The sequence below is a fragment of the Pantherophis guttatus genome, chromosome 1, assembly GCF_059756535.1.
Source record: "Pantherophis guttatus breed Tessera chromosome 1, ASM5975653v1, whole genome shotgun sequence".
In the NCBI taxonomy this organism is placed as follows: Eukaryota; Metazoa; Chordata; class Lepidosauria; order Squamata; family Colubridae; genus Pantherophis; species Pantherophis guttatus.
The window spans coordinates 187,704,848-187,720,933 of record NC_142063.1 but is presented as its reverse complement, the minus strand read 5'-3'; the positions used below and the strand labels follow the sequence as shown (position 1 = coordinate 187,720,933).

General features: G+C 37.2%; 1 protein-coding gene across 1 annotated transcript; it reads left to right on the top strand.

The window, feature by feature from the left end:
* Window positions 1–434: 434 nt before the first annotated feature.
* Window positions 435–9,870, top strand: MEP1A (meprin A subunit alpha). Its single transcript, XM_034426763.3, has 13 exons — window positions 435–608; window positions 701–725; window positions 849–905; window positions 1,746–1,786; window positions 1,867–1,942; window positions 3,026–3,143; window positions 3,702–3,877; window positions 4,055–4,276; window positions 5,195–5,329; window positions 6,262–6,477; window positions 6,777–7,244; window positions 8,264–8,431; window positions 9,691–9,870. The coding sequence occupies exons 1-13, from the start codon at window positions 519–521 to the stop codon at window positions 9,717–9,719; spliced, it is 1,821 nt and encodes a 606-aa protein (XP_034282654.3). The 5' UTR covers window positions 435–518; the 3' UTR covers window positions 9,720–9,870.
* Window positions 9,871–16,086: the final 6,216 nt, after the last annotated feature.

The window sequence follows — 16,086 nt, the reverse complement described above, 5'->3', positions numbered from 1 at the left end:
TGATTTGTTCTGGAATTGCCACAAATATAGCTGTTAGATTGATGGCCTGTAATTCCTTAGTTCTTATTTCCTCCTCTTTTGAAAGATAGGGATATTTACCTGTTCCATTCATTTGATTCATTTCTCCCTTCATCTGTTTTCTAGGGGTAAATACATAATATATAAATAATACATAAAATAGTATGTATTATTTATTAATAAATGAGAGAATGGCCAGACCATTATCTTATTTATTAATACCAGTACTTACATGGTTCCATATAGATGAATATTTTATTCATGGAATTTATGAACAGTTCTTTAAACATCTAAATAAGCTATAAAGTCAATATCATTATTTCTGATTCTCTAGAGAAAGAAGGGAAAACTATATAAAGAAAAAAATGAGTTTATTGATCCTTAGGGTGTAATTAGGAAATAATAAGATGGCTTAAATATTAGCCTGTGATTGCCTAATTCATAATAAATTTCTCTGACACAGAATACAAAGTCCAGAATGTTTACACATTATTTATACCATGCCCTCAATCATTCCAAGCCACTCCAAAATGTCTTCACCTCGGCTCCTGTGCCTGGCTGCACTGCTGATTGTCTCTTCCACCTTTACGGTATGATACTTTCCTAGATACTTCTGGATTTGATATGATACTGTTTTATTTTCCTTGCTTGAGTTTCTAAAAATATCCAATTGCCATTGCAGATCAGGAGGACAGCAAAGCATGAAGGTAAATAAAAACAAACTCAAAAAGAAATAAGTATCTTTTTCTAAGGTGGGAAGCATGCAATCTGAAATAATTATCTGTAAAGAAGTACGTATTGAATACTAATGTATGTATTTATTTATCTAGAAGGGCACTCCTTAGATGAAGGAAAACCTAGGCCAGGCATTCCTGAAATCAATGCAGGTAAGCAAATCCATTGGAGAGAACTATTGTACTGTATATTTATGTATATAAATTGGGGGAGGGGGAGGGATACTTGCTTGGGATCCACTGATATCAATAGAAAAGAGTAGGGCTACATACAGAACATCAAAACAAAGAACCAATCAAGATAGCATATTGGCTTCAGCCATTCTTGATGGTGAGGTCTGGAAGGACTATCTTGTTTGATGTGAAGTTTTGAGTACTACAGTAATGAATCCGAATGAGTTCTGTCACTGCCAAAACAGAAAATTAGAAGCATCATAAGAGAATAAGGAAATTGGAATGTTTAGTTTGGAGAAGAAAACTTTGAAGGACCTATGACTGCATTCTTCAAGTTTATGAAGGGATGTCATATAAACGAAGACCTGATTTGTTCTCTGAGGACAATTCTGGAAAAACAAAAAAACAAAAAAAATGACTTGCTTCCTTTATTTCTTGTCTCCCTTCTCCACTGATCATATCTTCCTCATTATCACAATTATTTTACTTCATACACACTACATCAGAGAATGGTCTGAGAGATTGTTTACGATAAAGAACCTACATCAGTATATGACTAATGACATCCAATCTATGTCTATTCACTCTGTTATGTCCAGTAAAAAAATGTTCAGGCTAAAGTGTATAGCAATGCAGCAAAAATCCAATCTGATTCCCAGCCTAGATATGGACATGTTAAATAGTAAACCGAAAAAAATTCTATCAAATGCTGGTTGGTTTTGTTGTTGTTGTTTATGCATCTAAAATTAGGGGACACAAAATGTCTAATGATTCTTTAAATAATGCTTTGCCCTTAACTATTGTTCATTCTACTTTTAGCAACAGGAAAGAAGTTCTTTGAAGGTGACATTATCATGCCGGTATGTAAGGTTAATTACTTCTTTATAAAGAGGTTACAAAATGAACTTTTTAAAAAACATAGTTTAATTTTTTTTAACAGCCTGAAAGGAATGCACTGAGGGACGAGTCCTATAGATGGAAACTTCCAATTCCATACAAATTTGGCTCCAGTATAGGTAACAAGACATTTTCTGCTCTAGAACACTAGATTGACCATTAATTTGATTGATAGAATGGATTAAGCAGTAAATTCCAATAAAGGGCAGATTGAGTGGATCATCTTCTCTCTTTCCTTTGCCACTCCCTTAAAATGTTCCTTCAGAGTTCCCTTAATTGAGTGCTTACTTCCTCTTGGTTTTCAGTTTCAACGTTTCCAGCCAGCTTTTGAGGCTTCTAGTAGATAAAGACAAAATCTCATTGAGTCTGACCCGTTAGCTACCTCTATGTAACCTTCTTGGTAGCAATACAGAAGCGGTTTGCTTTCTTCCAGGATGTTTCTAGTCAAGCCCTGATAGAGAGGAAGGAGCACTGAGTCAGAATGAGGGTTCTGGTAATGAAACACAGTTATTTAGGGAGTCATTTTTAAAAAGTATTACTTCTGATTTAAAGAGATTTCCATAGGTTTCATTTCCCCCCCTCCTGCTGTAAGTCATGAATCACAGTGGAGTGTTAAATCAACCCCAAACATGTAAAGTGATAACCCAAAACAGTCAGGATGCCTGATAGGAATGTTAATGTTAGTGCGAAGTCATTAGTCATCTTCACTTGTTCCATCTCAAAATCTAACATACCTCTTAAATATATATATATTTATATCATGTAATGTGTGTGTGTGTGTGTGTATTGATCATTTAATGTTGATTACTGCTGAAGAAGAACTCAAATATCAAAGGGTGCTACTGTTGAGAACCAAATACTGTTATTCAAGGACTAAGTAACATACTGCTCCAATAATAAGTACTCAAGAAAGTAGCTTTGCAAGTCATTTTCTTTATCCCTGCTTCAAATCATTGGTTAAAGCTGTGATGGGTAGAAAAAACGAATGACTACTGGGAGAATCCTTCTAGTAGCATTCGCTTTTTTGTCTACTTTATTACTTCTTATATTGTTGTCAAAGTATATAATGTTTTTGTGGGTAGCTATGGTATCGCCAAAGCCATGTAAAAATATCTTACATATTTTATTTAAGAGCAAATTTTGAATCTCTCATTTGTCTACAGTCTGGATAAGAATATAAAACATGCATTCTTTTCTTTCAGACCTGAATACCAAGGGTGTCATAATTCAAGCATTTGAGATGTTTCGACTCAAGTCTTGTATTGACTTTAAACCTTATGAAGGAGAGAAGTCCTACCTCCAGTTCGAAAAGCTGGATGGGTAAATTTATTCAAACAGACAAGCTAATGTTATAATAGAAAGCTGTAGCATTTAAATAATTATTGCCCATAGTTTAAGTGCACAAAATGATGCTGTATTCCTTCCCTCGTTCTTTACTGAAACTAGTATAAAGCACAAACTAGACTATTTCTCCATCCACCCCCCCTCCTTTCTGAAAGAATATAGACAGATTTTCTGTACATGCCTACAGTTTCCCCTCTGTACAGTTTCTGTACATTCATCTGTACCTTTGTGCATTTTTGCAAAACTCATGAACGTTTGATATAAGGCCTGTTTATTAAGATCTGAATAGCCCTATGATCTTTTGTCTATTAAGAAGTATAAGAATGGTATCATCCAACAATTGCTTTTGGGTGATATAAAGTATATTTTTTTTGAATGGGTTGCTTAGACAAGTAAGATGGTATGCTATGTGGTAGATGGGAAGCTCTCATTCCGCTATCATTTGGCTCCTCTAGCCTAAACGGTTATGTATTTATATTAGTTGTCATATTAAATCAGATGTTTTGAATGAATGCACATATCATGGTATAACAGATGCTGGTCTTACGTGGGAGATCTTCAGAATGGCCAGGTGGTTTCTATTGGATCACGCTGTGAATATAAAGAAACTGTGGAGCATGAACTCTTGCATGCCCTTGGATTTTATCATGAACAGTCACGCACTGATCGAGACGACTATGTTAAGATTTGGTGGAATCAAATCATTGATGGTAAGTGGAAGGGACAGAAAATGTATTACAAAGTAAATAATGTATTAAGTAATGTATTAGGGACCAAGCTGTACAAGTTTGATCTGTTATAATTGATTGTCTTGTCTAATCGTTTAATAACATATTAAAGCATTAATTTTCAAACTTGCCTAAAAGCTTTGGTATTTTCTTTTCTAGGTCAGGCATATAACTTTGACAAATATGATGACAGTTTCATTTCTGATTTAAACACTCCATATGATTATGAATCTGTCTTGCATTATGGACCTTATTCGTTCAATAAGAACAGTTCTGTCCCTTCAATTACGACAAAAATTCCAGAATTCAACAATATCATTGGGCAAAGCCAGGATATGAGCAAGATAGATCTAGAAAGGCTTAACCGCATGTACCATTGTGGTAAGTTTATTCTATTTTACTCAATTTTTATGCTATAGTAGTGGTGACCTTACATGTTAAAATGTCTATGGAGATTCTCAGTCATCCAGGTCATGGTTGTCCCAAAGGTGCTTTTTCAAGAGGCAACTGGACTTTCTTGTTTTTCTTTGAAGACGTTTCAATTTTCATCCAAGAAGCTTCTTCACCTCAGCACCTTTGTGACTTAAATCTTAAATATTCCTTAACAACTAAGTCTATCACCTTATATTATATTAATTATGAAAACTACAGAATTGAAAGCACAAAGGTGTTTGGGGGGTTCATCAGAATGCAGACACACCCATTGCAACTTCTTAAGCCTTGCATGACATCCCCCAAGAATATACAACATCATACAACATGTTTTTTTACCAAGGAATCTTTCAGTAGCTTCTACGCATGAATTCTCCTATCCAATCTATCACCTCTGAAAAGGACCAGTGCAATGATATTAAATTAACCAAAGAAGTAACATCCACATTGTTTCATTCAACAACCACCAAACTTACATAATCAATGAATACACAACCTGTGGCCTAAGGCTGCCTATGACCCTGAAGCAGAAGGGATCAAACTATTAGTCCTCATTAATTGCCTTTAGTGCCCTCTGATCATCTACTTCACTACATCCCTTAGTCTATAAAAGATTGTGTAAAATTGACTCGATTATTTGTTCAGAACACTTATAGCACATCATGCTACACTAATGCTCACTCATATGGAGCTGGGAATGGTTCTCAAACTGTCCTAGGTTGTCTTAACAAGGTAGTTTTGATGATGTTTTAATTCTCTGAAGGAGCACAACGCTAATTTGGGAAGAGGTTTGTTAAGCAGCACAGAGACCTGTCTTCTTTGTCTTTAGATTACTTTAATCTGAAATGTGGGGATTGTTTCCTGCAGCTTCCAGTCTTACTCTGCTTGACCAATGTACATTTGAGTCCATCAATATCTGTGGCATGGTGCAAAATGGAAGAGACGATGCGGACTGGAAACATACCTTGACTACAAGTCGGGATAACAATAACAACTGCTTAGGTAACATACTAATGTGTAATTTAAATGGATGAGAAAGTGGCTGTACAACTGGAAATCATTTAGTAATGAAAACCAATAGGAAGGATATAGCATATGAAAGAAAAAGACAAAATTAGAAATGTTAATTATATCCAAAGTGTTAATATGTGACAAAGTAATCAGAAATGAAATTCTTTATATATATTCATATATTTATATATATATATATATATATATATATATATATATATATATATATGTATGTATGTATGTATGTATGTATGTATGTATGTATGTATGTATGTATGCAAGTCTTGGCGTATTTGGGTCTTTTCCCATGTAAGATTGAGAGTATCTTGGCGACGTTTCGACGAGGTCCCATTCGTTATCTTCAGGCTGGTGCCTTCGGCTTCGTGTCTGTGCAAGCAAAGCGTGATATACTGGTATATATATCACGCAAAGCATGATATATATACCAGTATACATATATATATGTATTATTATTATTATTATTATTATTATTATTATTATTATTATTATGTTCCTCTTGCAAATATAGGGGCATTAAAAAAATTATATGTTGTGGGCAGAAGGAAAAACCTTGAGGATCAGGAGGGAGACCCACAACCAAGGCAATGGCCAAACAAAAGAAATCTGGGGTGCAAAAGTAATTTGAGAAAGTGTCTCAGAATTGACCCTTCCCGGGTTTCAGAAAGATAACAGGAAGAAGGGAAGGAGAGGGAAGCATATTCAGACCTGCAAAAATGATGCCAGCCCCTTGAAGTAGACAGGGCTAGGAAACCAAAGTTATGAATGCTAATATTACTATTATTATAAGATTACAGTAGCACATTTTCACGAGCGCCTCAGTTTAAACCCAGTGAAATCCTGCACAATTGTCTGAAATGAATCATGGTCCACAGGACATTAAATCACCTTCATTTACTTTACAGAGAAAGACTATGTTATGAGCTTTGATACCACCAAAGGCCTTTCAGGTGAAACAGCCATTTTGGAGTCCCGTATTCTTTATCCAAGAAGAAATGAAAAGTGTCTACAATTTTATTACAAATTTGATGGCAGTCCAAAAGATGAGCTGATTATATGGCTTAAAACTGATGATGGTACTGGAAACGTTAGGAAGTCAATGAAAATGAAAAGCATCCATCGTAAGTTCTCAAATAAACTTTGAAGATTTAGTTACAATGACACATCCAGGACTACACTTTATCTTCTAAAGGGAGCATCAGATATCGTTGCCTTCTCCTATGGCAGAGGACCTTCCAACTTTTTAAAATGCACAATTGTTTCTTTAGCTCTTTTAAGTTATAGTAATTTCATCGTCATATCTTCCTCACTTAATGTCTGCTAAATATCGCTTTGAGATAATCGCGGGAAAAGTAGCATAAAATGGGTTGAATGTGTAAATGAATCAAATATTAGATCTCCCCCCCCTCTCCCCTTTCAGGTGATGGAGAGAAGCAGTGGAACTTTGCAAACATTCCTTTCAACAGCCGGACCAAATTCCGCTATGCTTTTCATGGCCTTAAAGGAGACCCACAGAATTCCAAAGGAGGAATTCACATTGATGATATCACTCTGACTGAAACGCAATGTCCTACCAGCGTTTGGCAGATAAGAAACTTCACTTCCATTGTAAAGAGTTCCTCAAAAGGAGATTATGTGTCAAGCCCTATCTTTTATAACTCTGAAGGCTACTGCTTTGTGCTCAGTCTCTATCCCCGTGGTCCATACAACTCAAATGGAGATTATCTAGGAATCTTTTTTTCTTTATGTAGTGGCCAGAATGATGGAGCATTAGAGTGGCCAGCTGGGAACAGGCAAGTGACATTCACCATAATGGAGCAAGATCCTGACATCACCCAAAGGATGTCAGCAAGCCGAACTTTTATTACAGACCCCAACCAGCGTTACAGTAAGTCTAACAGTTGTTTGGGTTGTGGACAACTGACTGCTTTCTCTCTTGCTTAGAAGCATAATTGTACAGCTGCTAAAAATCTGATCCCTATGACTGGATAGATTAAAATCAAATTGTATAGGTTAAAAATCATAGAATTGTTGAAGATAGTGTAGCATCAATAGAATAGAACTTTTAGTTTTGGAAGGTTAGGTTAGCATCAAGAAGCAGGTCTAATTTTGTGCAGAATTGAATTAACTATTGTATTTTATACCCTTTCCTCCATTTCTAATTTACTGAGTGAAATCCAATCTGGAAATTCTACAAATTCTTTGATTAGTGGTAAATTTGAGACAATTCCTAGAATCTATGACAAATTCAGGTGATAATAAAGTGAAAAAAATCAGGTATAAAAGTATTTGTAGTTTGAACCTAAAAAGAAAACAAAATGTTAGGCACTTGGAAATGTGTTTACAAATAGTATTACAGAAGTCAAGGCTACTTGGATAATTCCCCCAGCTCCTCCATTTGGGACAGCAGGTGCACTCAGAACATGACTCTTTAAAGCTTATTAGTAGCATTTTAAATTACAGCATGTCTCTGAAAATAAACATGCATCTAGCTGCATCTGTATTCACTGGCAAAATAGAATGCAGAAACAAGTCATAAACAAGATGTGTCTAAGCCAAGTCTCTATTTTTCAGAAGTAGCCATACTCTGTAACGTGTGAAGCTAATTATAATGAAAGTTATGGTAATTAGATTTTTTTTCAGGAATTCGCCTGTAGAATGATATAGCTTATTAACACAGATTTTATAAAATAATGTAGGGAGGACAACATTCACACCCCCCACCACCACCACTGAGGCAAAATTATCTTATATTCCAAATAGGTACTTTTTCTATAAAAAAGGTTGGATGGGAATGTTGTCTGATTATTTGAATCTTATATAGCCTACTAAAAATGTTGGTGGTTGTATATATAAAATATTGATCCACTTCAGTTTTTTATGATTATTTGTTTATTTTCTTGACAGATGGCAAATTTTTTTGGGATAAGGCCGACATTACTGGAACTTTTGATCCTTTCTATAACACTCATATAGGCCCTGGATGGGGATGGCATTACATCTTGCCATATAGTGAATTGTATCGGAAAAAATTTGTTAAAAATGACAATCTCATCATTTTTGCAAGTTTTGAAGGTAGGTTCTTATTGTTATTTTATTGAAGTCTTTGAAAGTTGTAGCTCTACACAGGAAGATTTTAAATATTTAAAGCACTGTCGCTTCACCTGATTTTGAATTGTCATTGGTTTGCCTATTTGTCCCATCCTCATTTAAGTATTTATTGAGATGTTGTTTGAAAAGGCTGCACACTTTTTTAATATATGTGGTTTGCTTTTTAAGGCTGGACAATAATTGATTCATTTTAAAGGTCCTCGCCCAGTTAGGGAAGATAGCTAAGGCCACATTTGCCAGACAGAAGAAACAGGTTTTTGGACTACATGTGATAGCAGAGCTGTAGCAGCAACACCAAGGCCAGGCACATATCAGGACAGGACAGTCGAGGGAATAGGAGACCAGCCCCATGGAATGTCGGAATTGGACTCAGGAGGAGACAGGAAGCCCAGATAGAAATCAAAGAAGGGACTGTGGGATCAGAGTGATAAGGGGAAAAAATGACAGAAGAATCATGGACACAAAGGATATGAAGGTGGTTTGGCAGGTGTTTTAAGCAGAAAAAGTAGATAAGAGCACTGTTGCCATTTTTAGGTTTGATGTGATCAGACTGTTGCATAACTTTGATAGGTATCAGATGAGAAGGAGCAAATCGGAGCAAGAGGCAGAATAGGGGAAGGATGAATTGCATACATTTTTGATATAACTAATAGGAGGGGCGAAGGGAACTCACAAAGAACAGTGTTCTTGCTAAAGATAAGCTCAAACAGTGCTCAGCACAATGTGTGGAATCCTCAATGCAAAATCAAAGAGCAAAGGAAATGCTAAGGTGAGAGGAGAAGAAACTTAGTCAGGATAACTTGCCAGTCTGACTGTTAAATCAACAACAAATAACAGGCAGCGTGGATGAAATGTCATAGTTGCCATGATCAAGTGAGATGCATACAGGAACTATATAAGGTATACTTATATATGCTTATGTGATGACCACACACATTTAAACTTACCGGTAGTTGTTTTATGTGGACGCATGCAGAAAAAACCTGAGCTCTATTTGGGCTTCATTGTAAGATAAAATATAGATTAAGGTAATCCTGTAGCTCCCTGGGTTCAGTTGCATGATTGAACTTCTATTTTTACATGAAAGCTCCGCTTACTGGGCAGAAAAACTTTTATCAGTTTATTTCTCAAGTCCAAAGATCATGTAATTTATCTTTCTGCTTCTTGCTGACAATTATAATTAAAAGCTTTTTCTTTTTCTCCCCTTCTGGTCATATCTGCAGTTATTCACGATCCAGGTAGTGTTTTATAAATCCTTGGAATTCTTGACAAACAAATGTCCGTCTCATCTGCTTTCATCAGCTATCCCAAACAATTTCTGACAGTTGGCCTATGGATTCACGCTTACCGGCCCTGTTCCCTTGAAAACAGAAGTGGAAAATAAAATAATAATAACAATAAAATGCACTGTTTCATGAGTTAATCTGAATATCTTTTGTCAAAAGGAGACAAGGATGTATCTCAGTCTATAATTCTTCAAATTTTGTTTATAACTGTGGCATAGTCCACATGCTGTATTTGTCAAAAACAGAATAATGTCTTTATAAGCCATTTAAACTGCAAACAAGTTGAAATATCTAATAGAGAAAATTATTATAATTACAATGTCACATTAGCAGTTCACTAACTATTTCTGAAGATAGTATAGATTTAATGTTTGAATTGAAATAAGTTTTATTTGGGGTCAGTTGTTTTTGCAGTTCAAGTAAATAAAAACAAATTCAGTGAACAAACATTCAGGCATGAAAAGGAGAATTCTGAAGAAAAAGAAAGGTACATCTAGAGATTTATTGAAGTAATGCCCTCCACTTAGTATCAAACATAAGATGAGGATTTTTGCCTGCTAGATGCTATCTCAGGTGGCAGATTCTATGTTTCCATAGTAATTCTGTAGATCAAGTGTCTATTGAGATTCTTAGTCATCCAGGACATAGTTGTCCCAAAGGTGCTTTTTCAAGAGGCAACTGGTTTTTCTTCTTTTTCTTTGAAGACGCTTCGCTTCTCATCCAAGAAGCTTCTTTAGCTGCTGAAGAAGCTTCTTGGATGAGAAGCGAAGCGTCTTCAAAGAAAAACAAGAAAGACCAGTTGCCTCTTGAAAAAGCACCTTTGGGACTGTAGACCAGTGTATCCCACTATTCTTGAACTCAGGATCACATTTAGCATTTTAGTGGCAGTTAAAACATATACTTCATTCTAAATTTAATTAATTAAACCCAGTTAATAATGGATACTAACATCCATTAAATGTTAGTTCAAAAATATTTTGGGAGGTGCCCAGAAGAAGAGCATTATCTAAACCAGGGGTTACCAACCTTTCGGGCCTCAGGGACCACTAATTCATAATTTTAAATCCTGTGGACCACTAATATGATCTGCCTAATGACTGGCTGGGAGGGTGTGGCAAAGTGGTCATGTGACTGGGTGGGCATGGCCAACTCGATGTCACTCACGTCAAGGGGTGCCTTGCCAGCCTCTACTTGATACTCCTTGCCTGCCCACCCGAGCTCCTTAGGGCCCCAACAGGAAGCAGTTGCTGGAGCTAAGCAGCCACCATGAGAAAGAGTTGGCAAAACAGCTAGCTCAGTTCAAATTGGATCTGACTGAGAAGGAGGCTCAGCAGAAGCACCTCACTGAGGACTACGAACATAGGCTTTCCAAGCAGAAGGAAGACCTGCGGGAGTGCAAGGCCAGGTACTGGCGCTTGGAGGCTCACAAGCTGAGATTGTCAGTCAGTTCCAGGCCCTGATGCAGTCCCACTGGAACAAGACCCACTCGCCCCTTCACCACTAGTGGCACTTCCTTCCAGCCTTCACCCAAAGCCCCGCACCAGGAGGCTGAAGCAGACCCCAAGTTGAATTTCTCCCCCCTCCCCCAACCTGCACAAAAAGACCCCGAAGGGGGAGACTCTCTGCAGCAACACAAATGTTCATTGCATGTATCCAGCCCAGGGGCCGTAGTTTTAGGACCCCTGATTTAGTGCAATATAAAAAATGCAAATAATTTTTCTGCGGACCACCAAAATTTTCCCACAGACCACCAGTGGTCCACGGACCACCAGTTGGTGACCTCTGATATAAACCAAACCAGTGCAGGATATTCTAACACTGACCCTGACAGAAATCTCTCCATCTGGTTAAGAATCTAGTTACTACCAAGGCAGTCTATTACATCAAATACTTTTTTAGCTTCTTCAAATGTCTACCCAGTTCTAAGCCATACACTCTAGAATAGTGGCTCACAAACAGTTGCATGCATACCATAGATTGGATTTATAGTCCAGGTAAAGTATAGCAGCCACTTCTAAATTTATTTAAATATTATATATATGTATTTTGTACTAGAGTGAGCTTTAGGTTCTTTGATAAAGTGGACTACTATGCTCTAACGCAATAGAGAACTGCTCTAGAGCAACAGAGAAGCTTACTTCTTCATATTATACTTTGTTTATTTGGTCTCTTCTTCAGACTAAAGAACATTTAAGAACATTGTTTCTTATTTTTATCATTATTTTTCACAACCCAACCATTTGTTCAACAGTGGAAACTCAACTTTGCAAAATATTATTTCTTCTCATTATTAAAGAATCCCAGGTCAATCACAATGCACCTTTGTCAGTGTAATATAGCTTACTCCATATGATGTAAGGACGGAGGTTTCAAATCTTCCCTTCTAGAAGCCCTCTAGGTCTTTAGATCTGGTTTTACCTCCTGTACCGAGTTGCAGCTCTTTTGCCCCAAGGTGTCTTCCATGAGGTGCCTTGGTGTATGAGAGGTAGGATGGTCACAACAGGTACTGCCTTTCTGGTAATTAGAAAATCAGTATATGGAAGTTGAAAAAAAAAAAAGCTCTATAAAGTTCTATCACTTTGAAGGCATATGGATAGAGGATTCAACTCTTCCCTTTTGGAAGACTGATTTTGTTTATTGCTTGTAAAAATATTCTAACTATGGAAAAAAAATAAAAGAAATAAAAAATTTAAACCTTAATTTTAAGTAATCAAAAATCTGTGTTGAAGGGGATAAATTGCAGGGCTATTCATATCAAAGGACCCCATGCAACTCTTTGCAAATTAGTTGAAAGGAAATCCCAAAATAAAATGCCGTGTTTTGTTAAGACCACAAGATGGCAATGATCTGCTGCACTATTTTTTTAAAAAGTATATAAAGATATTGCAGCAGAATTCAAATTATTTCAGATCACAAAAATAAAAATGATATCTTCATGTCTAGCCTTAAGTTTGGATAGAGCTAGATATATACCTAGTTCACCAGAAAAATATAGAATACACAGTATATAAAATACACAGAATATAAAAATGAAACTTTTTTCATTTGGAGAGATTTTTTTCAGATGGAGAGATTTCTGGTTAACTGTCTATCTAATTCTAAAGAAATAACATGTTTTGAACAAATGTTATCTGGTTCAGTTAATTCTCTCAGCTTCTTGGAAATTCCAAATATTATTCAGTGAGTATAAGGAACATGGCTGTGTCCCCTGCTTTACAGTACAACTTCTCTTAAATTTCTAGTTTTGAAAGGATCAGGCCTTTTCTTTCTCCTGCTGAGAGAGCAGCTGTGGTATGTTACACCTTATGTATCTGAAAAAAGGCATATCTTCTTCAGGAGGGTGCTGCATCTAGCCAACAGTCTGCAGTACTGTGTAATAGGATTAAGTAATCTGCTATAATATATAGAGCAAGAATGAACTTTGTTTTCGGACATCTTTGGAGAGTAAATATTTGCTGATGATGGATTGTGCTGGAGCAAGTCTTAGACAGGGCAACACCTAGCAGTGGTAGAGCCCATGTTTCTCTTTCAGGAATCCTTCTCTCCCCTTTGTCCTCTTATAATACTTCCTTTCCCTCTCTCTTTCCCCTCTCCTTCTACTAGATTGGGACAAACTGTTCTTTCGGAAATGTAATTCGGAATTTCAGGAAGGTATTATAATGAGTGCTCCCCTTGAATTCATGATGGCTTGCGGAATTAAAAAAAAAAACTATTATATAGTCCAGAGTTGCTGAGAAGGGGATGAAATATGCCAATAAATAACATATCCAATTATCTCAGCAGCAGATATACCAATATCCCTGATTTATTCAAATAGTTGGAATCCCCTTTTTAAATCACTTCTTGAAACATTGCCACTTGGTTTATTCATTTTAGAAATGCTGAGAATTCTGCTGAAATCGAGATTATACTTATTTTAGTCACTTCACAACTAAGCAATTTTTTAAAATAAATAAATAAATAAAAGTGCCATATATATGTATATTCAGTTCCTTCTGATCAGGAGGTATTCACGGGAACTGGTGGGAGACAAAGAGAAAAACTAAGACAAGAGAGAGAGAGAGAGAGATTTATAATTGATCACTGTTCCCTATATCCCATCTTTCAAGATACTAATAATACCAGACAGCTTGCAAGTAACATCAATCATTATGAAACCTAAAGCTATTTTGGGCAGTAGGGGTGCGAAGGAACAGCACCAACAGCTAGAATCTTTTTAATAAGGCAGTTGGTGGAAATGGTCATATAGATAGTGGAGGGAGGATTCCAGGCTTTAAGTGTGTTTTTCCCCCAGGTTTGAGTTTGTCACTATGCACACTCTTCCCAGAGGACAGCCAGTGGCAAGGACTTTATGAGGGGTGAGGAAAGAGGCCACTTGAACAGACCAATTCAATTCAGCAAACCTACGCATCTTGAAAAACAGTTACCTAAGGTTTCATAGCTGTGTTTGTAGTCTAAACACAGCTCTGCTATTCTATGGTCCCAACTCAATTGCTTATCACTTGCCTCCTGTAGCCTCCCTAGGTAGACCAGAGCAGGAAATGAAGTCCACATGAAATCTACTTTTATTGAAACTGGCCAAAATAACAAAACTTTTGCAAGTCTGATTATGCTTTCCCTCCTCCTCCCCCTTATATTTCAGTGAATTAGGGAAGCATTTGCCTTAGTTACTTTCAAATGTTATACATCGTTCCCTATTTAAATTTCAAACCCTTTTGCCTAGGTAACATTTCCTGCATATTTCTGTCAAGATCATCTTTCTCACTCTCTACACCCTGTTCCTTCAAAGATCCCATCTTTTGAACAACTGTGAATATATTCAGCAAGTAAAAGAAAACCTACAATTCTTCCTCTTGGGTGCCTGGCATGTCCGCCACCATACAGCTGACTGTCTTGCCAGAGAGAACAATAATGAGGAAGGAAGATCCTGGCCATGGGCTGCTTTTCCTAATTTTGCCCCTGGTAAAAAAAAAAAGGGGGGGGGGAACCAGTTTCCTAGTCTTTCAAAGTTTCCTGCACCCTGGAGGTTGCAAAGCTCTCCTTTGGGAAACCGACCCTTGCATAAAAGGTGGCCACTTCCATTAGCGCCAATGAAGCACTAAAACTAAACCCTCCAATCTCTATCCCATTTAAAAACCTTGCCTTGACTACAGGCTGTAGAGACTGAGTCTTTGCAAGCTTTAGCTGCCCAACTGACTGCCTATAGAGTCTATAGTCTAAATCCAGCTGGGGTCTACTGGCAGTCAGTTGGGCTTGTAAAGACCCAGCCTCCTCCATTTTGTTGCGTGGGTTTCTACATCAGGAAGCAGCTTTAATACAGAACACTTGAGCTAAGCTACGGCCAGGCTCCTTCCTGTCTCCTTCTTGCTCACACAGCAATACTGTTTCACTTTCCAAACAGCCCTCTGATACTTAGGAGTTCTACTCCCCCTCCCAACCTGAAAAAAATCTGTTCCACGCTCTGATGCTAAGGAGTTCTACTCACTCTCCCCACCTCAAAAGAAATCTGTTCCAAATGCAAAACACAAGCAGAGGAGAGGAGTTTCACTTTCAGTTTTACTTTCACAGCAGCAAGCAGCTTTACTACAGAACAGTTGAGCTAAGCCACGCCCAGCCTCCTTCCTGTCTCCTTCTTGCTCACACAGCAAATGCTGTTTGAGTTTCCAAAAAAACCCTCAACTCTCTCACACACTGACAGGATAATAGCCAGATGAATTCTGATTGATGCTGCAGACTGGGACATTCTACATCCCTTCCCCCTCTGTTCCAACTGCCAGTTGCATTATATCAACACACTCTGATACTATGGAGTTACACATTCTACATTAAGTTTCAGGCTGAAAGTGTCAATTTATCAAGCCTGAGCACATAGTTTCGTAGCGAAGCATGGGCGTCCTGCTAGTAATTAGAATAAATTGAACTTCAATGAATTAAATCCCTGGTCCTTTGGTTGAACTGGACTGAGGTTTGGGTCTGAACTGTACTAAGAAGCTATTTCTGCTGTCTGGGGAAATAAAGGAACTTTTTCTGCCATGATCCCCAAGACTAGAAATTTGGCAGCTGTTCTCATCCATCCTTAGATAATCCTAAGGAATGAGCTAACAAACTTCCAAGAGGCACACTAAGGGATTTTCCCACTTGCAACAAACCATGGCACAAAAACGCCTTGGCATTACTTTTTATTCAGTTAGATCTCCATGTCATCACTTTAATTTCATGCATGAGTGAGAAAAGATTGTATTGTCTTTAGCTGTACAGTATGGGTAATAGAGAATAATTTGAATTATTGAGGGTGGATTTCATGCGTACTAGATTTTCCTCTTGTTTGCTGTG

Coding starts and splice junctions, on each gene's coding strand:
- MEP1A (XM_034426763.3), top strand. CDS start 519: ATGCCCTCAATCATTCCAAGCCACTCCAAAATGTCTTCACCTCGGCTC. Junction 1,943..3,025: donor CAAATTTGGCTCCAGTATAG/GTAACAAGACAT, acceptor CTTTTCTTTCAG/ACCTGAATACCAAGGGTGTC. Junction 7,245..8,263: donor AGACCCCAACCAGCGTTACA/GTAAGTCTAACA, acceptor TTTTCTTGACAG/ATGGCAAATTTTTTTGGGAT.